Genomic DNA, 25,719 nt, shown 5'->3' with positions numbered 1-25,719 from the left:
CTGCACTTGTCAGAAGGAGGGACTTTGTAGAAAATGACACGTTTGAGAGAGGTGGGGCATAGAAGACCTACAATAATGTACAGTATTTGAAAAATAATGTGTTTTTTGAACATTAAAGCACTTCAACATATTCTGTTACACTAAATACACAAAACACTTCATGCATTTCACAGTATTAATTTATTAATTTAATTTAGATAAATGAGCGCTGTTAAGCACATATCCAATCGTTTGTGCCGAGAGTAAGCACTTTGCAGGACATGGAGGCGCCAGCTTGCATTTTTTTCATGACAGTGGAAACTTGAAGGGGTCATATGATGCTTTTTTAAAGATCATTATTTTATGTCTGTTTATTTTAGGCAAGTCGTGTTGGTTTGAGAAGGCTAAATTGATCAAACATAATGCTCAACTCACTGTCTGCCGCTGCCGCTTGCTCGTTGCTTTAAAAAACAAAAACTTAAATGTACCAATCAAAAAATGTTCCAAACATATTTCTAAATTAACTTAATAAAGAAACAAAAATAATTATCACCACTTTGCCATTAAAAACCAAAACTGAACTATTTTAATAGCTGTGTAATGGGGAAGAGAGAGAGAAAAAAGTCATGGTATCCAGTCTGACTCGGGTCAAGAATTCTCATAAGCTGTTGGACAAGGGGCGGGCCCATGCAAGGCTCTATTCATTCCCTTGTTTCAATTAAAAGTTCACCCCAGCTCGGCGTGCCCCCAAACTGCCTGGGCCCATGCACCTGCATATCCTACACACCCAGACTCTATGCCACTGGGGAGACAGATGTGTAGCCTACTTTAGGTACTTTTATCATGATCATTACCACCTTAAAGCCTTCCTTGGGGCAAAATAGGACAAAGCCAAATGATTATCAATGTACTTATTCACACGTACATTATCCAGATGCTTATCCACACATATGTTATCCAGACACAAAGTAAAAAAACCGTGACGTCTAACGTCTCTGTCGCATGAATACAATGGGATTTTGGCCAAACGGCTGGCGAGCGTATACAGGTCAGTTCTCCTCTCAGTTTTCTTAGCAATCAGCAAAAAGTGCATAAAGCACACCCCATAACAGAGTGCAGCACGGGACAAGATGAACGAGTGCTGGTACGGGCGGGTAGAAACTCGCGTGTGTTGCGGGAGAATAAAATGATTCATGGGACTCCCGCAAAATAGAAATATCTAAACATAAAATATCTAAAAAGAAATAAATTGTTATCACGAATCCTCTCATTATAACACACGAATTGTAGACATTATGAAAGATTCATCATGGATATATTTATTGTGTTATAAATGAGATTTGTGAGATTGGTATTAACTGAGATGTTTTTTAGAGATTATAAATGCAGCGGTTTTTGTTGGCATTCTGCCAAACCATGCACACAGCAGCCGCTTGATTTAGTTAAAAATAACAGTGTTCTGTGAATGCTGATGCTTTAATAACAAATATTTATCAGGAGCGTGTATGCTAGGATTTCATAAATGTCATTGAGAAAAAAAAAATAATGTAACTAATTACTAATTACTTTTGAAATAAAGTAATCAGAACAGTAACTTGATTACTTTTAAAAGGAGTAATCAGTAATCAGTAATTTGTTGACATTTTCAGAGTAACTTGCCCAACACTGTTCATAGTCCTTCAGTTCTTCCTCTTTTTAGTGTGTGTGCGCTTGAAATCTATGATTGGTTTAGCTAATCTTTATGGTAATCTAGTCGTGACTGTGCTCATTTTAAGACATTTTACTAAATGTCAAGCATATGACTGCTCTAAAGAGCCCAATAATGCAGACATTTACCTCTGATGCCCTTTGAAAGTGTGCAGACACAAACATAACAGGCCTACTTTAGACATCATGAAGTAAGGAATTGATTTGAGAATTTGATCTCCTCAGTGGCTTCACATTATTCATGGTGTCCCAGAGGGGAAGGAGGGACTTCTGTGGTTTTTGAAAAATCTTTTTGGTTTAACAACACCGTGACCATATGTTTTTATATGCACTGATGCTCCTCATCTAAAGTTAGTTCGAGCGCTGAAGAACTCGTACCATCTGACATTGAGGAGATCGTTCTAGTCATGTCTTCGCCGTTATGCATTCTGTCCAAAAATGAGAACCTCTCTGTGTCTTTCTGTGGTTCTGGCTTTCTAGCAACATACCAGCTCGGTGCTGCGCAGAGTCTTTTGGATAATGCGGCCTGGATACTGCAAGGAGCACCAAGAGTCTATGGCGCGTCTGCTGGGTCCCTCGTCGCTGCAGCGGTCGTCTGTGGCTCCAATCTAGGTAATCTGAGATCCTCCTATCCATGACCTTCATTCACGGAATAGGATTTAGTATTGTACTTACTGTGAAGGTTTTAGGTTCAAATCCCACTTAAAGAGCACCAGATCGGTACTGGGTTCAATGTACTGTAAGTCACTTGGATACAAGAATCATGGCTTATAACTGACTGTTATAAGAATGAGACAGTAGTTATTAAATCCACCTTTTCTTCTCACAGGACGTGTGCGAGACCAGCTTCTGGAATTTGCGCGATTTACCAAACAGCATCCGCTCGGTCTTCTCAGTCCCACGGTGGATATTTTCCGGTGGCTGGAGGTCACACTGCAGCGCTGTCTGCCTGATAATGCTCACACTCTGGCCAGCGGCCGTCTGCACATCTCCATGACTCGCATCTCTGATGGAAAAAATGTCATCGTGTCAGAATTTCATTCCAGCGATGACTTAATAAAAGTAAGCATTATGATTTATTTTAGTGTTCATTCAGGGTAACATTTTATAATAAACTATAAGTTTTTTTATAGTTTATAGATTGTAGTCTCTTTATTGTTAATACATTAATAGGTTATGTAAGGCTATGTAATAGGTTACAGTGAGTTGTTCATTTATCATCACATTAGTTATTATTAAGTAGCTCATATGTCAAGAGTTAGATGTTTTATCTACACTGTAAAAAAAAGTCTGTAGTTTTTACAAAATAATTTTGGCAGCTGTGGTTGCCAGAATACTTTTGTAAAAAATACAGAAAAACTGTAAACACAATTACGGCCAAAAAACTGTAAATTTTACAGTACACTGTAAAAAAAAGTCTGTAGTTTTTACAAAATAATTTTGGCAGCTGTGGTTGCCAGAATACTTTTGTAAAAAATACAGGAAAAACTGTACACACAATTACGGCCAAAAACTGTAAATTTTACAGTATAAAACTGTTATTTACAAACAAGAAAATTTGAATGTAAACCAGTAAATTCAACAACGCACACTGCTATTAAAATCTGTTTTGTACCTTTAACATACTGACAACCACCATAATAATGCAGGTGGTAAAAGAGAAAGCCACATGAAGAATCGAAGTTCATCACAAGTAGCTTCGCCACAAGCAGAAGTTTATATTAATATATAGAAGGTGCACAAAGTCATTCATGCAAACACAAAAACACCATCATGGTGACACACGATACTTAAACAATTCAATAAACTTTCATTAAACAGCAGAAGATGTAACATAAAGCCCAAATGTACAACTGATAACAAAAAACTATTAAAAAACATGATTATTTAAAACAAAATACTTTCAAATGTGGAGCGTCACACAGGGAATTCTGGGAATATCAGTTTACAGTTTTTTTGACTGTAAATTATACATTGATTTGTTCTTTTTTTATTTCTAAAAACTGTAAAATTAACAGCATTTTACTGTAAAATTACATGAAATGTCTGGTTAGATCTTTTACAGTTTTTCCCTGTATATAGTACAGGAACTTACTGTTAACCTATTAACACTTTTTTTTTTGTAGCGTTTTTACAAAATTGTACAGTTAAAATGACACTTATTTTTTACAGTGTATACAATATGCTACAAACAAATAGCCTAAATTATAAAAACAATATTATTATAATTGTAGCCATATTTTTATATATATAGATGGGCAACCTCTCAGGTTCACAATTATTTTTATTTTTTGTGGAAAAAAATGTATTACCTCAATTTGCATCGTTTCATCAATCATGCTAAAATTAGTCTACAGCATAAACTTGTAAAGTGACATACATACTTTATTTGTATTTTTAAAAACAACAGACTAAAACTTTAGTTTTTACAATATTTGCATGTCAAATTAACAAAATTGTTTTGTTATGAGTATTACAGTATTTCTCTGTTTTTGATACCAATAATTTGTAATTTTAACAAATAATTTTGATTACAATCACATATTGTTATTGTAAATATAACAAAATATTATGTTTAATAGTTTTACAAAATTCCACTGTGAATTAAACAAAAAAAATATGTTTTGGGGTTTACAATACTTTTCTGTATGGATTTTACATAGTTTTTCTGTAAATTTCACGGTCATTTTTTACAGTGTATGATATTGTTTTTTTTTAACAACTTGTTAACAATATCTAACTCATGTAGGTAATTTTTAACCAAAAAAAAAGATAAGCTTTATTAGTTTGAAATTGAATTCAAAGGCATTAAAACTCTAGAAAGCATAAGCAAGATCCAAGTGCACATCCCATAGTAATATCTATAAATTCAGGTTTTCTTACAAATTTCTAAACATGTAGCCCTTCTTCACAAGAAAGAGGAAGAACTAAATAGTGTTATCACTCTGGCTTATTTGTTAATGATGAAATGTAGTGTTCTCTCTAACTTAGTAATACAGGTCAAACTGTATTGTACTTTCTCTTTCACTTTTTCTTTTTTTGGCCTCTTTCCTTCCTCTATAAGCACTTTTGTGTAGCTGTTTTGTCCCGGTATACTCTGGCGTGATCCCACCACAGTATAAAGGAGAGGTAAGTAAAAGTGTTTGTACCATGTGCTCTGTGACAACATGCCTAAAAAACTACAGAAATACACTAAACCAACACACAGCCCAGAATAAGCTATAAATTCAATGCCTCTGTACTTTGCCAGCACTATATGGATGGAGGTTTCACAAACATCCAGCCCTTAGAGGATTCCTCTCCCACCCTCACCATCTCCCCGTTTGCTGGACACATGGACATCTGTCCATCCGATACCTCCACCATCCTGTGTGATGCCATCATCCAGCAGCTCTCCTTCCAGTGCTCTGTCACCAACTTCATCAGGCTGGTAGATGCCTTGTTCCCTCGAGACTGGAGGGTGAGTTTTGTAACTGTGTTTTGTAACATGGGCACTTCAATGGTGCTTTATTTTATTTTTTTTCTCAGAGTAAACACAACCCTGAACACTGTATGGAAACCCTGAATACCTGGATGCAAATGAACAGCTTGAACATTCTGTAAAATTTTTGGTCCATTGAATAAATACTAAATAGAACACTGAAACAAAAAATGGTGGAGGATTTACTAATTGAAATTATTCTTACTCAGAAATGGCTAATTATTACAAATAAACGTCAAGTAACACATTTAATTAAACATGAAAACTGAAGTAGTATTTCCTCAAATATTTACAACTTTGAGAAATCTTTACAGTGTCATAAAGGTGAATAAATGATGGCATCATTTGTGTCAGCTAAAATTCTGTCATTAACTGTATTTATTATTGATTGTCAGATTTTGAAGAAAGCTTTCTACAGTGGATACCAAGATACCGTATACTTCCTGCAGCAGAGCAGTGAGTGACTGGATTACAAAATTTATTGTAATTTGTTATAAGTATTCATAGGTATGTATGCACTTACTTTTTTTTTTTTTTGCATTTGATAAGAGTGATGCATACAAGGTCAATGTAAGACTAAAACCCTTTCATGTAAACAATGGTAGAGATGTACAAATGCATGTAAATTTTTTGCCCTATTTTGAAAGACTGATTGGAAATGTTGGAAATGTTCAATACTCAGACACATCGATCTTAAAACAAGCTGGAATAACTCTATAAAAAAGAATAGAGGATTTGTAAATATTTCTAAAGTTTACATATGCAAATGGTTTACATTTTAGAAGTTGTTCGTACATTGATATTATGAAAATTATTATTCATCCAAATATAAAATAAAAGGTATGTGCTAGAACTACATTTTACAAATACACTACCATTCAAAAATGTTGGGGTCAGTAAGATTTTTATTTATTTTTTTATTTATAGGAAAGAAATTAAGTAGCTTTGTTAAGCATGCATGCATAAAATTAATTAAAAGTGGCATATACAATTTTACAGTTACAAAAGATTTCTAAATTAAAAAAAAAAAAAAAATGCTGTTCTTTTGAACTTTCTATTCATCTGTACAAAATGTAAAAAATAAATAAATAAATAAATAAATAAGCAGTGCAATTGTTTTTAACATTAATAATAATCAGAAATGTTTTTTGAGCAGCAAATCCACATTTTAGAATGATTTCTGAAGGATCATGTGACACTGGAGTAATGATGCTGAAAATCCAGCTTTGTGATCACAGGAATAAATTATATTTGAATATATATTCACATAGAAAACAGTTATTTAAAACTGTAATAATATTTCACTGTATTACTGTTTTTCATCAAATATATGCAGCCTTGGTGAACATAAGTGATTTATACAAAAAAAATATTAAAAAGTCTTGCCAACCCCAAAGATGTGAATGGTATATGAATACTACTGACATCACATTGTTTAGAAAATATTATTTAAGCAATGTAATGTTAGAGAACTTTCTAAATGTAAATAGTCCTAATTGTTAGTAGCTAGTTGGACAGGCAATTTTTGACTGTTGCTGTATTGTGTATTAGTTCTGTCCACTTGCTTTAAACAGCGCTGTCATTAATACTGTCTCTCACACCTCGACAGACGCGCTGCCACTGTATCCTCAACGGAGAAAGGAGTCTGATGCATCTGATGATTCGGCGAGCTCAGATCACTGGATGCTGACACAGACTGATCGTGCTGAAGAAGAGGAATCCCAGCAGGACTGCCCTGAACAACCTGAACAGAAGACCGCCAATGGAGTTTGTTCATCTTTGACTCCATCCCTTCAAGAGCGGATAGTACATAAGAACTCACCAGTAGAGGTTCAGGAAGGTACTGTAGTGTCCCGTTTCTATTTCTGATTACAGAGGATTTGATACAGAAGTGAAACAGTCTCCTATTCTGTTTTAGTGCTGTTGTCTAATATCATGGGGCAGCTGGAGATTGTGAGTAATTCAAACGTCTCTCTACCTCAACGGACTCTCTCATACCTGCTCTTATTGTTCACACTGCCAATCTGGAGTGCCACAACCTTATGGGACAGGTACTGATCTAATTATGGCTTATTTAGAAAAAATGTTTAGTGACTTTATTAAACAATAAATGTGGTTTTGGTGCTCTTCAGCTGTAGCGCATCAGTTCAAGTTGCACTGGCATGTGAATCGATCATCTCTTCTGCTTTACTTGTAGATACAGCACTAAATATATATATATATATATATATATATATATATATATATATATATATATATATATATATATATATATATATATATATATATATATATATATATTTTAATCAGAAATTTGCTCTTTGCACCATGTAAATAGTGAATCCGCTATGTAAAGATCTGTCATGAAAACAAGATTACAGCCAGTTTAAATGTTTATATTTCAACAACAAATTAAAATAGAAACATAATTTTATCATAATTTGTTGATATAAAAACAGCCTTATGTGCAATTTTTATACAACTCAGTTTTTTGAGCATTAATTATTAAAGGGATAGTTCACCCAAAAATTAAAATTCTGTCATTACTCACCCTCATGTCGTTCCAAACCCATAAGACCTTTGTTCATCTTTGGAACACAAATGAAGATATTTTTGATTAAATCCGAGAGATTTCTAACCCTGCATAGGCAGCAATGCAAGTGAAACGTTCCCAAGCCCAGAAAGGTAGTAAGGACAACCTTAAAATAGTCCATGTGAAATCAGTGGTTCAACTGTAATGTTATGATGCTACAAGAATACTTTTTGTGCACAAAGAAAAAAAAATACTTTATTCAACTATTTCTTCTTTTCCGGGTCAGTCTCTGCTGCAATTCACAAGAGTACCACAACGCATGTGTGTGCATTCCTCTGCTTGTAAACAAGGTGCAGCACATGCATGTTCTATGTCAGAACACTGGCTCCTGCGTCAGCAGCATCACACACATGCATAGTGTTACTCTCGGACTTCAGAATTTCAGTATAAAATGAATTTCAGTACATCAAAAAAAATTCTTTAAATGCATAAAACGGACATAATTAAAAGTTAAAATTGAATAAGTTGCACAGCCTAGGTTTTTAATTTAAAATTCTAAATTTTAATGCTGCTTATAAGCACTCATGATTTGTTGTTTTACAGGTATCATAAATGGATCACTAATGCTATGAATGTAGCATATTGGCTTTGGCATGGTGTTAAGCTTTTCATGATCTTCATACTCAAAATTGTACTGTCCTCAATGAGGAAAGCCCTTGGAGACATGTAAGCACACAGTAAAAACATTTTCTGCTGTTAACTGTTACTGTTACCATTGTGGAATTTTGAAAACCATAACTCTCTTCTATCTTTTGCAAAGAATGCTGAGTCTGATCAGTTTCATACCTGCACAAGTTCACGATGAGCAGCATAGACGCAGAGAGCTGGCTGAGAGACACATGGCCTCCTCTAATCTGAACGGTCACGTCTCTGCTGCTTTCCCGTCGAGTCCCTCCATGGCACAGACCCTCCCAAACCTCTACACACTCCTGATTTCACTAGAGACAGCAGAGAGCAAGTGGAGAAGACGCAAGATAGAGGTGCAACACACTTTACAGCAACACGTGACTGATGTGAAAAGAAATTAAAAACATGCAAGCAATGTGGGATGGTTAATGTTACTCATCACAGAGTTGATAAATTGTTTTGTGCTGCTTCAGATGGAAAAGTTTAATTGTTTTTTAAAACTAAATACTAAATGCATATACTAACATACAACTAGCAATTGTAGAGGATATACATATAAAGGAAAAAAAAAAAGGATTTTACTAAATGTCTAAGGTAACATATTAAAATACTATTATTTTATATTATTATTATAAATATTTTTAAACATTTACATTGACCAAGTTTTATAACAGTACTACTACATTCTATTATTTTTATCAACAGTAGTAAAAGTAAGAAAAACACAGATCTGCAAATAGTTTTGTGGAAAAAATGAAAACACATTTATAAATATTAATCTCATTTATGCTGTCAACTTTTCCAGTTTTAATAATTTTAACATTAAGTATTATAAAAAATAAAAATGCCACTTGTTTAATTGTGTTTTTTCCTTAATATTCTTCTCACACACTTAAAATGGGCTTTTATTCATGAAAATATACAGCTGCCTGGCCACCAAAAGGTATGAAAACCGGTGTCCTGGGAAATTTGTTTATGTTTTATTATTTGTTTTTTATTGTTTATCTTAAAATTATATAAATAATTTATATGCTAATATATATATATATATATATATATATATATATATATATATATATATATATATATATATATATATATATATATATATATATATATATATAGCAACCAACCAACAAAAGAGCAATAATATGTAAGTGCTGTGACAAGTCTTGGCAAGTATAAAGCAGTACTTAGCAAACAAAAAAACAGATAGAATAGAATAAGAATAGAGAACGCTATTAGAGGGTCATTTTTTATAATAAAAAGAAAACAAGTAGTTAGAAAAGAAATAAAATAGGAAGATTTTGAATCAGTTCAGAATATATAGGACACCTGTGTGTGTGTTGTATGGCCACAGCTGACTATTAAAGAGGTGGTTAGATCACAGGACCTGGTTAGATCAAGCTCTGACTTCAAACTCCAGGAATCAGTTAAGATTGATTAGCAATGGTGCTCAATGCACAATGTGTTTATACAGGATGCACTGAAATGTCAAGGGTGGCTAATACAGTTCCAGACACCACTTCACCAACAAACTAACAAATTATGCCATAACAACCACAGACCATTTATAAAGACATTATCTTTCCAAATGATACCAAATGTGATTTTACTAAACGATTTTAACACAATGCCACAAAACAGAGCATATCAAAATGGGGCCTCAAACATGCAGTCTTATGATGCATCATCTACATCAGAACAAACATCTACTGGTCCTACAACAGATGCCACCTCCTCAGTTAAAAAGCATGACAAATTACATTTTATAAACGCCATAATATGCAAGGAGATGCTCAACCTGATCTAGCCAAATAAGACATAATAGTTGTGATTCAAATCTTACATTTTATACCAAAGTGTAATGTTCTTCAGTGTAGACTATGGTTCAGAAGTTTGTTCCTGGTTTTGTGTAGCACCTACTACTCTGCATATCCTTCTGCTAATGAGTGCATGAAGCTTATTTTAAACATTGGCTCTCATCAATAACTATGACAATTGTGAAATCTGCAGATGAATGTTTTCACAAACACGTCATGATCCACCAATAGCTTTCATTCTAAAATGTTTTACATTTACGAAAAAATGTAGGAACTGAACTAAAGAGCTGAACTGAAACCGCATGTACACAAAAATCACATACTCTGGGTGGCCTTATATATGTGTTAAGATGATTTTTTTATGCATACATATTTTTAATTGGTTAAATAGATTTCACCAAATACAGTGAAAGTGTCAAAAAAGCTGCATTACTGCTTGAGTTGCAATGTTCCTCTGCATAAAAATGCAGATATGCGCATGTACACCTAGCTAATATCCTTTCTTCTTCGTGACAAGTGTGTGTGAGAAATGGAAGTGCTGTGGTGTGTGTTCTGGGGTATTTCTGCTTTTCTGTAACCACTGCCTACTGCCTGGGAGTGAATGTGCATTTTCACTCTGCCCGTCTGCCATGTTTACACATTGGGCTGAACAGACAAATCACATGAGGAAATTAGCGTTTTTGTTTCCTAATTGTTAATGTATCATTGGACCAAACAACTGTGTATGTGAATCATTTCTTGTTTGTAGTGAGTGTGGACTCCTGTAATACATACTTTGAGAAGGTGTCAGAAGAATTGGAGTTGATTGTGAAGGAGATTCAGTTCAGTCCAAAAGAAGATTCTGCTCCGCTAAAATATATATTTAATGAAAATATATATAAAATATAATGGTTTTTTTTTTTATTTAATTTTCTCCTTAGGTTCACTTATAATGTTAGTACTCGTCAGATTTTCCACCCTCTCTTTAGAATTAAATGGGCCATATTTGTTCATATGTGAAATAAGCAATTGAGAGGTTAGTTGTTAGAAAACAACAATTAGCACACCACATGTAGCGCATGATGTAAGACTCTCCACATGATGGAGCTGTTCATTCAAATTTAATTTTCCCTACATAGAAGAGGCTCCAATGGTTTCCTCTCCTGTTGCCTGACAGCCATAATTGCATCTTTGTTTACCTGTATTGGATTATTGAGAGAGTTCATTTTTCTTTGAGCATTGATAGTAAATTTAAGAGGTGTTTTTTTTTTTTTTTCTTCAATCTTCTGAATGAAAAGAAACTAATTTGCATTGCAGAAAAGATGTAGGTTATGTTAGGCTACATACCGCACATTAATACTTACGGTTATGGTTTTGTTTAAATAGTGGATTCATTGTATTCATGTTATCACATGACTTTCCACATGTTTTCATTAAAGCTTCTCTAATTGTTCTCTACAGCATGCCTTATATTAAATATCTGGTTATTTAATTCTCTTTAAACAAACAAGTCCATCATCACAGGTTCTTCAGGCTCTTGAAGTGTCCATGAACTCAGTATCACAGTGTCTGCTTTAAAATCCACTCTAAAACTAATTGGAAATAATCAATGAAATATTTACAGAGTAATCGGGTCTATTCATCAGACTAGGCTCGGTTAGTTCCTGACCATCCTTTAAACTGACAAACTGTCGGACACCTTACTTCTGATAACATCAAAACACTTGACAACTTGATGACTGCAGAGGCCTGTCACACCAGAATTCAATCTGGCTGGCGAAACATAACCTGTACTTACAAAGACTGCAGCAGAGCAGATATTCAACTTAAATTCCCTTAAGAGACCATACAAGTCAAAATAGGGCTTATCGTGAGATCCTGTACAGGTCAGAAAACACCATGTTACCTCTAAGTCACCCAAGTGAATAATTCACATAAGTTTACCTCAACTCCAGTAGTTGAATTATTCAGAAGTAGGTTAACACTAATCTTAGATTTGCTTGTTGCTGGTCAGCCAGGGAGCTAAAGGGGACATCCTGCCTTCTGTATTTAAATCAATAAACAATAACATGCATAATTCTAAGTGACAATCTATAGACGTTTAAGTGCATGGATTTGCAGTGTTTCCTCAAACAGAGCATCCAGTCCCTTGTGAAAAAGTTATAAAGAGCACTTACTATGAGATAATATACTTTAAAATGTAACGCTTTTGGACACTTAATGGAATAGTTCACCCAAAAATGAAAATTTGCTGAAAATTTACTCACCCTCAGGCCATCTAAGATATAAATGAGTTTGATTGTTTGTAGATTTGGAGAAATTTGGATGCATTGCATCACTTGCTCACCGATGGATCCTCTGCAGTGAATGGGTGCCGTCAAAATGACAGCTGTTAAAAACATCACAATAATCCACAAGTAATCCACACCACTCCAGTCCATCAGTTAACATCTCGTGAAGTGAAAAGCTGCGTGTTTGTAAGAAACAAATCCATCATTAAGGTGTTTTAACTATGAACCATCACATCTGACCAAAACAAACAAACAAACAAAAAAAATCTATAATCCAAGGAAAAAGTCCATCTCCTGTAGTTGTCTCACATCAAAATCAACTCACATATTTGTTTAGAACTGTTTTGGGCTGTTTTCACTTGTACTTAGTGCTTTTTCAGTGCATATTTCTCTCCTGATTCAGACTAGATGACTTTTCACGGAGGAAGCAATATTATGGATTATGGACTTGTATTTTAGCCATAAGAATCGTTTTGAAGTTAAAAACATCATGATGCATTTGTTTCTTACAAACGCTCACAAGATGTTAACTGATTGACCGGAGCTGTGTGTATTATTTGGATAACTGTTTGGATGCTCATTGTGACGCCCCTGGCAGTACACTTTAAAAAACAATAGAAATAATTATGAATTACATATAAAGTTGTACTTCAGTCCTACTTAAGTGGGTCAAAAAGCACCTGTTAAGTTTAGCTAAATGTATTAAATATAAACTTAAACTATAATACATTTAACTGTAAATAACATGCAACAATCAGATTGCACTTAAGTATATTATTTCCGTAATAAATACTCATTTTAAAAGTATGCACAAGTGTAGTTCTTTTGTACAAGGGTAAGTCATCTGGGTATCTTTTGCAAACTGTTACTATACTATAAATTCAGGCATAAGTTTTTTTGCAGACTAGGAAAGTACTGTAAGCATTTGGACATAAGGAATGCATCTTAGTTGGCATTATAATTTAGGGGCAGTATTTTTGTTTATAATTGCATAAAATGATGCCTGCTTATAGGTTTTGGACTGAGTTGGGTTCATGCGGCATGAGCAGGGTGTCAAGGCGTGACAAATAGGAGAGCTATAAAATGTTAAGCAGCCATGACTCGTCATGACCGTCTCTGTCCTCAGATGTGCTCGGATGCTTAAGAATACATGAGAATAGGTTCGCAGAAGTGAAGAATGGAAAAGACTGACTTCTCTCTGTGTTTTCCATTCTCCTACTGTCACCTGAGGCTGAGCTTGGAATAGCATACTAGCTATTTCTGTAGTATGCAGTATGTACACTGAAATAAAACTGGTGTAGAAACAATTTTCACTCAGAAATTGTAAGTTAACTTAACAAATAATTAAAAAAAAAAGAATTCAAAAACAAAAATAAACCACATTAAGTTAAAATAATTAAATATGAAATTTTGGAGTAGAAAGACTGAGACAGTACATATAAAACAAATATGAAAAAGCAATTTGTTTGTCCTAATCATATATATAAATATATATCAAAACAATATTTAATATATTTTTAATAACCATATATATACTAATATAAACCAAAACAATATATAAAATAATAGTGAATTAAAACTAAAGGTATTTAATATATTTTTAATATCTCTTTCTTGACTCATATGATCTGATATGCTGAATTAAATGTGCAACGATGTGACAACCAGGGTAAACTATTTAATTATAGTGAATTAAAACTAAAGGTGAAACTAAAATTAAGATCATTTTCAATACTTTTAAAATATAAACATTAACTGAAAAAAAAAACTCCTTCACATAGAGTGGATCAGGTTGTTGATTGTGGCCTGTGGAATGTTGGTCCATTCCTCTTCGATGGCTGTGTGAAGTTGCTGGATATTGGCATGAACTGGAACACGCTGTCGTATACGCCGATCCAGAGCATCCCAAACATGCTCAATGGGTGACATGTCCGGTGAGTATGCTGGCCATGCAAGAACTGGGATGTTTTCAGCTTCCAGGAATTGTGTACAGATCCTTGCAACATGGGGCCGTGCATTATCATGCTGCAGCATGAGGTGATGGTCGTGGATGAATGGCACAGCAATGGGCCTCAGGATCTCGTCACAGTATCTCTGTGCATTCAAAATGCCATCAATAAAAAGCACCTGTGTTCATTGTCCATAACATACACCTGCCCATATCATAACCCCACCGCCACCATGGGACACTCAATCCACAATGTTGACATCAGCAAACTGCTCACCCACACGACACAATGCATGCTGTCTGCCATTTGCCCTGTACAGTGAAAACCAGAATTCATCCGTGAAGAGAACACCTCTCCAAAGTGCCAGACGCCATCGAATGTGTACATTTGCCCACTCAAGTTGGTCACGATGACGAACTGCAGTCAGGGCGAGACCCCGATGAGGACGACGAGCATGCAGATGAGCTTCCCTGAGACGGTTTCTGACAGTTTGTGCAGAAATTCTTTGGTTATGCAAACCGACTGTTGCAGCAGCTGTCTGCGTGGCTGGTCAGATGATCTTGGAGGTGAAGATGCTGGATGTGGAGGTCCTGGGCTGGTGTGGTTACACGTGGTCTCCGGTTGTGAGGCTGGTTGGATGTACTGCCAAATTCTCTGAAACGCCTTTGGAGATGGCTTAGGGTAGAGAAATGATCATTGAATTCAAGGTAAACAGATCTGGTGGACATTCCTGCAGTCAGCATGCCAACTGCACACTCCCTCAAAACTTGCAACATCTGTGGCATTGTGCTGTGTGACAAAATTGCACATTTTAGAGTGGCCTTTTAATGTGGCCAGCCTAAGGCACACCTGTGCAATAATCATGCTGTCTAATCAGCATCTTGATATGCCACACCTGTGAGGTGGATGGATTATCTCGGCAAAGGAGAAGTGCTCACTAACACAGATTTAGACAGATTTGTGAACAATATTTGAGAGAAATAGACCTTTTGTGTACATAGAAAAAGTCTTTGATCTGTGAGTTCAGCTCATGATAAATGGGGGCAAAAACAAAAGTGTTGCGTTTATAATTTTGATCAGTGTATTTTAATGAAAATAAATAAATACTTTACTTTTAATAAAAAGTAGAAGCAGAGACAGATCCCCTGCGAAGACCTTGTCAACTAGACGGCCATCAGAATGAGACCACTAGAACCAGACGAGTCCTCTACACAATCTGACTTGTGTTGCAGCCAGGAATTAAACCACACCATGTTGGTTTCATCTGGCCAGCGGAGAACTGCCCTGAACCTGGTTTCTCCCAAGACTTTTTCTCTATGTCTGTCATGTCTGGATTTCATTGATGAGTTTCTGTTAATGGCATAACAGTAAAATGGCATTTATTTTAATTTCCTTTATCCGGTCAGAACAATTTCATGTTTTTAAGCTCCACTACCATTCAAGTGTCTGGGGGACTGTAAGATATTATATATATATATATAAAGAAGTCTCTTTTTTATTTGAATGAAAGAGCCCTAAAACAACACTTGGTGAATTTTTTTTTTTTCTTCTGTTTTTTAAATTATATTTATGACTGTACTAGGATCTGTCCAGTAAAATGCATAAGTGCAAAGCTAAATACACTTTAGCAAAATTGATAGCGTCTAACTTTGCATTACATTACAAAGGGCTTACTGTACAAGAACGATAACAGAGATTTCCACTTTAAAATCAGTTTTTAAGAATACATCTATTTATGTGCATCATGAGTTATTTCTGGTGTAGGAGGCGGCTGAAACTGAAAGAAAAGTAATGTCTCCTCTCCTCTCAATACTCCAGTGATTTACATCAGCCATAAATATAAGAGGAGCAGCTAACAACTATAACTTCATATCACGTAGTTGTTAAAATACATCTGAAATATTTTTATGTTTCCACTTAGGCATGTGTTGACGTGTTCTTTACAAGTATGTGTGCCATGCACGTACACACCACACACAAACGCAGATACGCACACATACAGAAATTAAGACATGGCATACTGAATAGTTGCATTCCTTGTGTTGTCTAGAGGTTACAGTCATCTTTCTCTCACAAACACAACATACACATACACACAAATGTGTTCATCAGTCATTTCAACTGGGTTGACCATAGTTCTGTTATGGGAGCACTTCTAAGCAGCCAGAGATTGACAGGGTCATAAAACTTGTCTTCAGCATCTGAAAATTTAATGACCTACTTCAGCAATGAAAGATGGAGCCTTTCATTTTCATAACCAAAGTAAAAAGATATATACAGATACCATTCAAGAGTTGGGGGTCTGTTTTTATTTATTCATTTTTTTTTTTTTTTTTTTTTTTGAAAGTCTCTTATGTTCACCAGATAAGGCTGCATTTATTTGATCAAAAATACAGTAATAACAGTAATATTGTGAAATATTCTTACTATTTAAATAACTGTTTTCTATGCAACAATTCTGCAAATTATCAATGTTGAAAACAGTTGTGCTACTTCATATATATCTTTTTTCAGAATTCTTTAATAAATAAAAAGAACAGAATTTATTTGAAATATATATTTTGTAACATTATAAATGTCTTTACAGTCAGTTCTGATTTATTTTAGCAATTTAAAGCATCCATTCTGAATAAAAAGTATTTATTTCTATCAAAGGAAAAAAAAAAAATCTTACTGACCTAAAGCTTTTTAATGCCAGCACATATAAAATATGTACAAATATATAAAGAGATATATTTATATAGATAGGCTATGGCGAATAAAAATATCAGAATTTTTTTCTTCTCTGTTAAAGGTTTTAGACATAAATAAATGAATATCACTTTTGAAAATATGTACTAAATAATACTTATATGAGATGAAGACTACAGTATATAGCTATATCAGTAGCATCAAACTCTCATGTCATGTCATATGGGATGAATGAATCATGTTTGACTGGGAAAATTACGACATTGTAAATTGAGCTCTTATGTGATGTTGTGTCCACACCACCAGGAGTCAGTAAAGGTTTAAGGTGACTGCATAAGCATATAACATAACATACAAAATAAACAATAAATAAATAAATGCACCTTTAAATAACATATTTAACAATCAGTCATTAGCAGGGTCCAAAATGAACAACATTTGCTTATGGTAGGTGAATGTACAGGTAGGCCTATGTGTAATTTGCATTTTAAAGACATACTTTTGTGATTATGACACTGAAACGATTTAGCTGTGAAACAGTCTGATTTTTGGAGGTGCCTTTTAGTAGCACATAAATTACATTTCACCTTTAAGCAATGCATTATATTTCAGTTCTTAAAGATATTAGCCTGTTGATTAGTCTGTAGTTGTTCCACTACAAATACCATTACAAACCATCAACATTTAACCATTAAAATCATTAAATAATGTTTTCCTGGAATGTGTTTTGGGACACATTTTATTAGGATTTAGTGGTTTTTGATAAAAGCCACCAATAGAAACCAATAGGCACGATTACAGTCTCCATTAAAAACAGTACAATTTTCATTATAACCAGTAAAACCATTACAAATTATGTGAACGAGCAGAACCCAAATGTATAATATGACAATGATAAACACAACCTCAGAATCTAGAAACCTGATACAACACATTTCTTCAATTTGAGTATTCATATGTCTCTGTCTGTGTTCGTGTGTGTTAATCAGACTAATCACCTTAACTTCATTACTCTTGAATTTTCTAACTCAATAGCTCTCAAATGTAACCCGCTGTAGAATCGCTGCTGTCTCTTTATGAATGAATATTCATGTCAGACAATGATAAGCAGCAGTGAACATTCAGACTAGGGGTGTCCTGGGATTTTACTATAGTGCTATAGGCTTCATGCTCTATAGTGAGAGAAGCGAGCAAAGGTAACCTGATGTACTTTAACTGTTCACATTTTATTTCATTTAACTTCCTACCATATCGGAGAGAAAAGAAGCAGCATGTTGATCTGTGAGCCGTGGGTCTTCATGCAGAGAACTCTACTCATATTTTCTGCATAATGATGCTTTTAAATTTAACGAATAAATGGATATAATATATATAAAATATATATATATATATATAATATATATATATATACTAAAAATCTAAAAATTACATTGCTATTGCAGATGAAATATAACACAGATTTTTTTACCAGGTTAAATGTTAATAATTAATAACTCAAACCCCTTTAACTAAACCTCTCTACTTAACCGTGGATTGTGCGCATCTACCATGTTTGTAGTTTTTTTTAAAAGCTTTTTGTTTGTAGTTCCCAACCGATTTATTCGTCAAAGCGCAATGGATTGTGGGTAATATTAGCCATTAGAGTGTGCACGGATCCACACTTCAAAAATCGACTTGAAATAGTAGACCATCCGGGGACTTTTGGCGTACTCTTTTCAACATAATATGCTTTGGGACACACTTATTCTAATCGCACATACTATTTAGGATGGATAGTGTGAACATTGGGATGCAGGGCACGTTTTTCACTTGCCATCACGAGCCCACACTCCTTCTCCTCAGTTATGGTTTCTCATAAGCAAAAAAAGATTGCATTAGCGCCCCCTTTTGTCAGCCGTCAACATCACTTAATCTGACACTTTTGCTTTAATGATGAACCAGCAGGCCGACGGCCGTGGACTTCTCCAGAATGTCCAGATGGACAGTCCGCCCCTTCACACACACCTAAATCATCCCTAAGACCTTGTTACAGGCAGTTTGCTATGTAATAGATCTGACTATCATAATTATACTTATCAAACCCTTGATAAGTCCATGAATAACAGCATTAACAGCCTCTCTCATCACCTGCCTCTCCTGCTCACAGCTGTTTCTTTCCCTGATGTACCCTGTCACATTTCATGCATTCATCCAACACTGTTTCAGTCTTTACTTTGACCAGTGGCCATTGTTGTCTCTTACCTCTTGGCACACCGCAGCGTTTGGGCTAGTGTTACCTGTTCTTCAGTGATCACTCCTGGGGCTTTTGTCAGATCACTACAGGAGGCGAAGCAATCATGACTGGAGATAAAACAAGTCACAGATCGTTGTGCAGTTTGTAAATAAAAAAAAAAAAAAAAAAGAGGTAATGCAGTGCTATCCTCATTTTAACTATGTTTGACTCACTACCTTGTGAAATCAAAGTTAGAGTTTTCAGCTAATTTCTTAGCTTTGAGGCCATGTTAATAGCTCCTAAGGGTTGACAACAATAAACTTTTAGCAGATGTACTACACATTGCATACTGCCTGCCTCTGATTAGCTTTAGCATTTAGCAAGCATGTATACGAATGCTATATAATTCAAAGGGGATGAGTACTTTCTTCTGTTCCGGCCCAACTTCCTGTTTTAACAGGAAATACATCAACACAACCCTTAAGAAAAGAAGTACACTTTAGCATACTTTTAAAAAGAGTACTTAATATGGAAATAATACTTAAAAATAATACACTGAAGTGTGAACTGAATGTAACATTTTCAGATACTTAACTGCGTATTATTTAGTATTAAAAATGTATTATTGTTTAAATTTATATTAAGTGCAATTAACTGAACTTAAGTTTTTTTTTAACAAGAGTGCTAAATTTGCAATGTAGTACTTCCAAAATGTATATATTTTAATTGTAATATCATATATATATATATATATATATATATATATAATATATATATATATATATAATAATAAAAAAAAAATTAAAAATATACTTTTAATATTTGAAGTACACAACAAGTGCACATTTCATACAGTTAAGCCCATTCTTTTTCACAACAGAAGTAAGAAAACTGTGGGTGATTAAACAGCCAAGCAACAATGTGAGACAAACAAGGAAGCATGGCTATGATCTGTCTCTGATGAAAGAGAAAAAGAAGAGCTGCTCATGTTACAGTGAAAGTCAAGCCTGTTATTGCCGGTAATGAGGGCATCTTATATAACAGTGAATGAGGAAGAGGGGTTTTCAGAGAGGTGTGGGATCTCAAAGACTTGACCGCCAGGTAACTTCTCGACACACTTTCTGACTACAGTATCAGCTGTCTAATGTAAAACACTGGTGTGATTAAATACATGAATGCAGGTTATTGGAAAAATGCTAAATCACTATTTTAAAGGCTTCTTTTAATTGCATTTGTATCTATATTGTTCATTTTAATCTTTCTTTATAAGAGGACAGTCATGCCATTTTTTTTTTTTTTTTTTTTTTTTTGGTAAGGTGTAAATCCATAACTAGTCATTTGTGATAATACACTCCAATAAGATAATGGCAATTTCTTTTAATTGAACTACTTTTCACCTTATTCATTTTAATAGGTTTCTGTATATTGCAGTTCATATTGAGGACAGTCACACTGCACACTGATGATTTCCATATTTCACTGAAAATGCTATTTGAATCATTTTATGCTCAAAGTCTTTGCTGTCCTGCCAAATTATGAAAATATAAGAGAAAGAAAAAATATTTATATCAGTAAAAGGGCCTTGTCATGTCTAACATGAAAGAACAAAATTACTATTTCAGCTAAGAAATGCAAGTATGTAATGCTAATTATTGAAACAGGTTTTGAAGTGACCACACCAGCAGCCTGAGCTTCATTTCACTGTGATTTGCATTTCAGGTCAAACACTGCAACGATTACACAATGCATAATTTGAATACATACAGTACACAATTATTAACATATTAAATTACTTTATGTTGTCACTTATTTACAGTCATAAATTTACAACCAAATATGATCAGTTTCAGGCTAAGCACATGATTTGCAAGTTCCTGAAGATTCCTTATTAATATTTTGAAGGCTTTGAATGTTCTCATTAGATTCTAATTATAGAATAAAAGGATTTGTACAAATGTACAGTTCATTCTCTAGCACAAACCACAATGTTCAGTTAGAAGAACTATCAATATAGAGGCAAAATGTGCAAATGAATGTCAGATTAACAATGACACACTACTTCTTCAAACTGATATGACGTAACCTCAGGTAAATATAAAATAGCAGCAGTTATAACATCAAAAACACAATGAAAATATGTGTTTATTTCCAGTATGTCTTGGGGAACAGCTCACTAAGATTCACAAGATTTTGCAAAACAACTTATATAATACAGCGAGACCTTGGCTCATAGCTCCCTGATTCTCTCTCCAACAAAATGTTGTATACTTTCACTTATTTAGCAAAATGATCAAAAAATGAATGTCTTTATCTTGTTTCAGGACATTTTTCTCAAAGAAAATTCTTCATTTCTCTAACCTTCTCTAGGTAACTGTTGAATCTGACAAAGAGAACAAGACTTGGAAGTCTTGTTAGGTCTATGAATATATATTTATTTGAATCAAGGCAACACTCACCATTAATACAAGGAAATTCTCTCAATATAAAACCTGTATGACAGCATGCCTACAACAGGTTCAGCCCATCTGAGTCAAAGGCACTGTTAAGCTCATAGAAATGAATATGGACTGTAAGTGGAAAACTCTGAATGCATTTCTCCTCTTCATTGGCTGAGCTTCCTCTAAAGTGCCACAACAAACCATAATGATTATAATTTCAAATGCAAAATGATACATTTATGAAACACACTACTTAATTTGGAATTAGATTAGAAAAACATACATAGAGACAATGGTCTTAGAGATAAATGTTAAAAGTGTCATTTTGCAGGTTACCCAAAATTGTAGTTTGCTGGTGGAAGCATTAAGCCACCCAAACACACTTGATAACAGTGCAGTTGTCATTTAATTTTCAGGCTGATTCTGTAATATTTAATTACACATAGTGGACCGGATGTGGTAGGTTTATGAGATTATGAGATGGTTTAGTTTGAATTATTATTTAATAAAAGGATTATGCAACACAGATGGATATCTAACATGAAATTTAAATTCTGTTACTTTTGTTTTCAAAGAAATTGTAATCACATTCATATCATTCAAGTAAGGTAGCATTTATAATAATCTGTTCCAGAGAATTTAAAAAAAATAATAAATAAATAAAATAAAATCTAGCAAATGCTGAAGCACTAATAATGACATTATTGGCTGAATCTCACAAAACCTGTGAAGAACATTCATTTATTAATCTTGGAAGTACTTGTTGTAAAGCATTTAAAGTGCCCCTAATATGCCATTTTGAATATTGCCTTTCATGCTGTGTGTAATGTAGCGGTCTGTGAATTTAAAATATCTGCAAAGTTGTCAAGCCGACAGTGATCAACAAGACGTTTCAACATCGGATTCAGGCTTGAATTTATAAGGTAAAATTGATACCACCTTTTATCTCCATACATTCTCTATGGAGCTGTCATTCAGTCATGGCAATGAGCATTTTGTTTCTGACACGTGCTCTATACCACTTCTGACAGAGCTATCCTTTAAGGGGCAGCTGTGGGCTAATGGTTAGAGAATTGGACTTGTAACCAAAAGGTCATAGGTTCAAGTCTCGGTGCTGGCAGGAATTGTAGGTGGGTGGGGAATGAATATAGCTGCCCACTGCTCCAGATGTGTCTTCACGGTGGGTTCACTTCTCACTGCTGTGTGTGTGCACTTGGATGGGTTAAATGCAGACCACCAATTCCGAGTTACCATACTTGGCAGATGTCACGACTTTCACTTTTACTTTTTTTCACCTTTATGCAGTAGACCAGTAACAAAAGATCTGGCCATCTGACCAATCAGAGAAGAGTAAGCTCACGGAAAGGAGGGGTTTATAGAGACTGAATCTTTGAACTGCTTCGTGTGAATCATTGAGAAATGCGGTGAAATTAAATGTATATTATGTGAAAATTAAAGTGTTGCATGCATGTAAACCTGTTGTAGGGGCCTCCCAAACCAATATTAGGAGCTTTAAAAATGGCATAATTGGGGCACTTCAAATGATAATGATAAATTAAATACTACATTAATGAGAACCTGATGAAAATCGCCATTGAGAATAATAACAGTTACAAAATAATTAAGGTAAAACATCCAGATGCATTACTGAGAACTGGAATGATTTTTTATTTGTTATGATAAAACTTGCAGTGATACTAAAATAGATTATTTTCTTTATGCAAAATATAATGTCTTGATTTTGTTGTGAAGTATGACCTGAATATGTTTAATGAGATTCACACTCATGAAAATGAAGTTTCCATATGGGTTTTAAAACTTTGATTTATCAGTCTGCCAGCTCCCATTTGTCTTGTTCAGAGAAGAACTACTACCATATTTTGTATTGTTCCCTGACTTTAAAACTTGATCGGTTGTCTCAGCCGTGGGCTGCTTTTCCTCCTGGTCTCTCTCTCTATGGTAAAAGTAGTTGAAATTGGAGACTATTACAGGCACAGGCAGGGCGATGGTCAAGACCCCAGCAATGGCACACAGAGTGCCCACAATCTTACCGCCTAGTGTAATAGGACACATGTCTCCATATCCCACAGTGGTCATGGTAACTACAGCCCACCAGAATCCATCAGGGATGCTAACAAATTGGGTTTTGGGATCATCCACCTCAGCGAAATAGATGGCGCTGGAGAAGAGGATGACGCCTATGAAGAGAAAGAAGATGAGCAGGCCAAGTTCCCTCATGCTGGCCTTGAGTGTCTGGCCCAGGATCTGCAGCCCTTTGGAGTGTCTGGAAAGCTTAAAGATCCTGAAGACTCGCACCAGTCTAATGATACGCAGGATGGCCAGGGACATATTCTGCCCTGTGTTGGACTTATTGGTGGTGGTTACGATCTCAGTTATCAAAGTGACGAAATAGGGAAAAATGGAGACAATGTCAATCATGTTCATAATGTTGTTAAAAAATTCCCGCTTGCTGGGGCAAACCAGGAAACGCACGCAGAGCTCGAAAAAGAACCAGATGATGCATGCAGTCTCAAGAATGAAGAAGGGGTCAGAGAAGGTGCTGGTGATGGTTTTGGGAGAGGCACTTGGAGGAGCACCTGAAGGATGCGTCTGGTTGAAGGAAACACCCGCAGTCGGAAAAAGCTCCAGGTCCTCACGGAATTCTGGGAGGGTCTCTATGCAGAATATGACGATGGAGATGACGATGACAAAGACGGAAATGAGTGCGACCCCTCTGGCTGCATTTGAGCTCTCGGGATACTCAAAGAGCAGCCAAAATTGCCTGTAAAACTCATTGGATGGCAATGGGATCTCCACGTCTTTGATAAAGCCTTCCTCCTCGCGGAACTGGTCCATGGCTTCCTGTCCTAACTCATAGAAGGTAATCTCATCCGCAAAGACATCTAAAGGTACGTTCGAGGGACGGCGGACCTTCCCCCCCGACTGATAGTAGTACAGGATCCCATCAAAGCTCGGGCGATTGCGGTCAAAGAAATACTCGTTTCTCATGGGGTCAAAATAGCCCATTCTTTTCATTGGGTTGCCCAGAAGGGTGTCTGGGAACTGGTCAAGGGTCCTCAAACGGGTTTCGAAGCGAAGACCGGCGATGTTAATAATGACCTTTTGATCACCTTCATCAAGAGGTTGCTTATCAATAAACAAGTCCTCGTATTCTTTGGCTATTTTACTGAAGATCATCTCACTTTGTGATCCTTCACTGTTCACAAGTAACTTCCAGTTTGAAATCAGACTAGCGCAGCTGGCACGACCTCTCCTCGTGTGAGGGGGTAGGACAGGTGATTGTGGTTTGTCCAGATTTTGTGGGGTTTTCTCTTTATATGACAACACTTTTGCAGAATTGCAGTAGGTGCTGCCAGGTCCAAACTCTGGCATTTCTACCCTCAAAGCTGTCATCTCATTTGGGTAGTCTGGGTCATTGAAATTGTCCACACCGTTAGTATTCTCCATACCCTCAAATTCAACTAGCGCCACCTCGATCCTTCCAGCCTGGACCGTCATGTGGCTCCAGATATCAGACAACCACCAAATTCAACCTTCACCAGAACAAACCCACTGGTTCAATATTTCAAATGCTCTTTGGCATTTGATTTTGAGGTGGAGGTCAACACAATGAGGAAGAATCCAAGGTGCATGACCTGCAAAACAAAGAAGAAGAGTTAGAATTTATTTTTGACCAATAAAACTCCAGTAAATGGTGTTTGACAAGCACATTGTTTCTTGGTTACTTGTCTGGGTGAAGCACTGAGGAGAGCAGCTGGCAAAGGTGACATTTTGGGAGGTGTCAGCATCACAATACTTCCAAAAATGTCAGTTGTCACTGGGCTATTTTTGTTTTCATTGTGAATCACTTTTACACTGCAAATGTGGGAGTGATGGCATTTTTCACAAGTCTAAAACAGTCCATGAAGGATAAAAAGTATTAAAAACC

The 25,719-nt window shown here is 35.3% G+C and overlaps 2 protein-coding genes across 2 annotated transcripts; one reads left to right on the top strand and one right to left on the bottom strand.

Moving 5' to 3' along the window:
* The first annotated feature begins 1,780 nt into the window (after positions 1-1,780).
* Positions 1,781-9,235, top strand: LOC109048305 (1-acylglycerol-3-phosphate O-acyltransferase Pnpla3-like). Its single transcript, XM_042712675.1, has 9 exons — positions 1,781-2,298; positions 2,516-2,748; positions 4,750-4,815; positions 4,937-5,146; positions 5,563-5,623; positions 6,777-7,007; positions 7,086-7,218; positions 8,304-8,426; positions 8,521-9,235. Exons 1-9 carry the CDS (start codon positions 2,094-2,096, stop codon positions 8,786-8,788), a joined length of 1,530 nt encoding a protein of 509 aa, XP_042568609.1. The 5' UTR covers positions 1,781-2,093; the 3' UTR covers positions 8,789-9,235.
* Positions 9,236-20,608: 11,373 nt separating this feature from the next.
* On the bottom strand, positions 20,609-25,468 carry LOC109082070 (potassium voltage-gated channel subfamily A member 10-like). The gene has a single exon (XM_042712674.1). The coding sequence runs from the start codon at positions 25,287-25,289 to the stop codon at positions 23,583-23,585; it is 1,707 nt and encodes a 568-aa protein (XP_042568608.1). The 5' UTR covers positions 25,290-25,468; the 3' UTR covers positions 20,609-23,582.
* Between the last annotated feature and the right edge of the window lie 251 nt (positions 25,469-25,719).

Source organism: Cyprinus carpio, chromosome A23 (genome assembly GCF_018340385.1).
Source record: "Cyprinus carpio isolate SPL01 chromosome A23, ASM1834038v1, whole genome shotgun sequence".
NCBI classification, from domain to species: Eukaryota; Metazoa; Chordata; class Actinopteri; order Cypriniformes; family Cyprinidae; genus Cyprinus; species Cyprinus carpio.
This window is presented reverse-complemented; position numbering and strand designations above follow the sequence as displayed.

Coding starts and splice junctions, on each gene's coding strand:
- LOC109048305 (XM_042712675.1), top strand. CDS start 2,094: ATGTCTTCGCCGTTATGCATTCTGTCCAAAAATGAGAACCTCTCTGTG. Junction 5,147..5,562: donor TGTTCCCTCGAGACTGGAGG/GTGAGTTTTGTA, acceptor ATTGATTGTCAG/ATTTTGAAGAAAGCTTTCTA. Junction 7,008..7,085: donor ACCAGTAGAGGTTCAGGAAG/GTACTGTAGTGT, acceptor ATTCTGTTTTAG/TGCTGTTGTCTAATATCATG.
- LOC109082070 (XM_042712674.1), bottom strand. CDS start 25,289: ATGACGGTCCAGGCTGGAAGGATCGAGGTGGCGCTAGTTGAATTTGAG.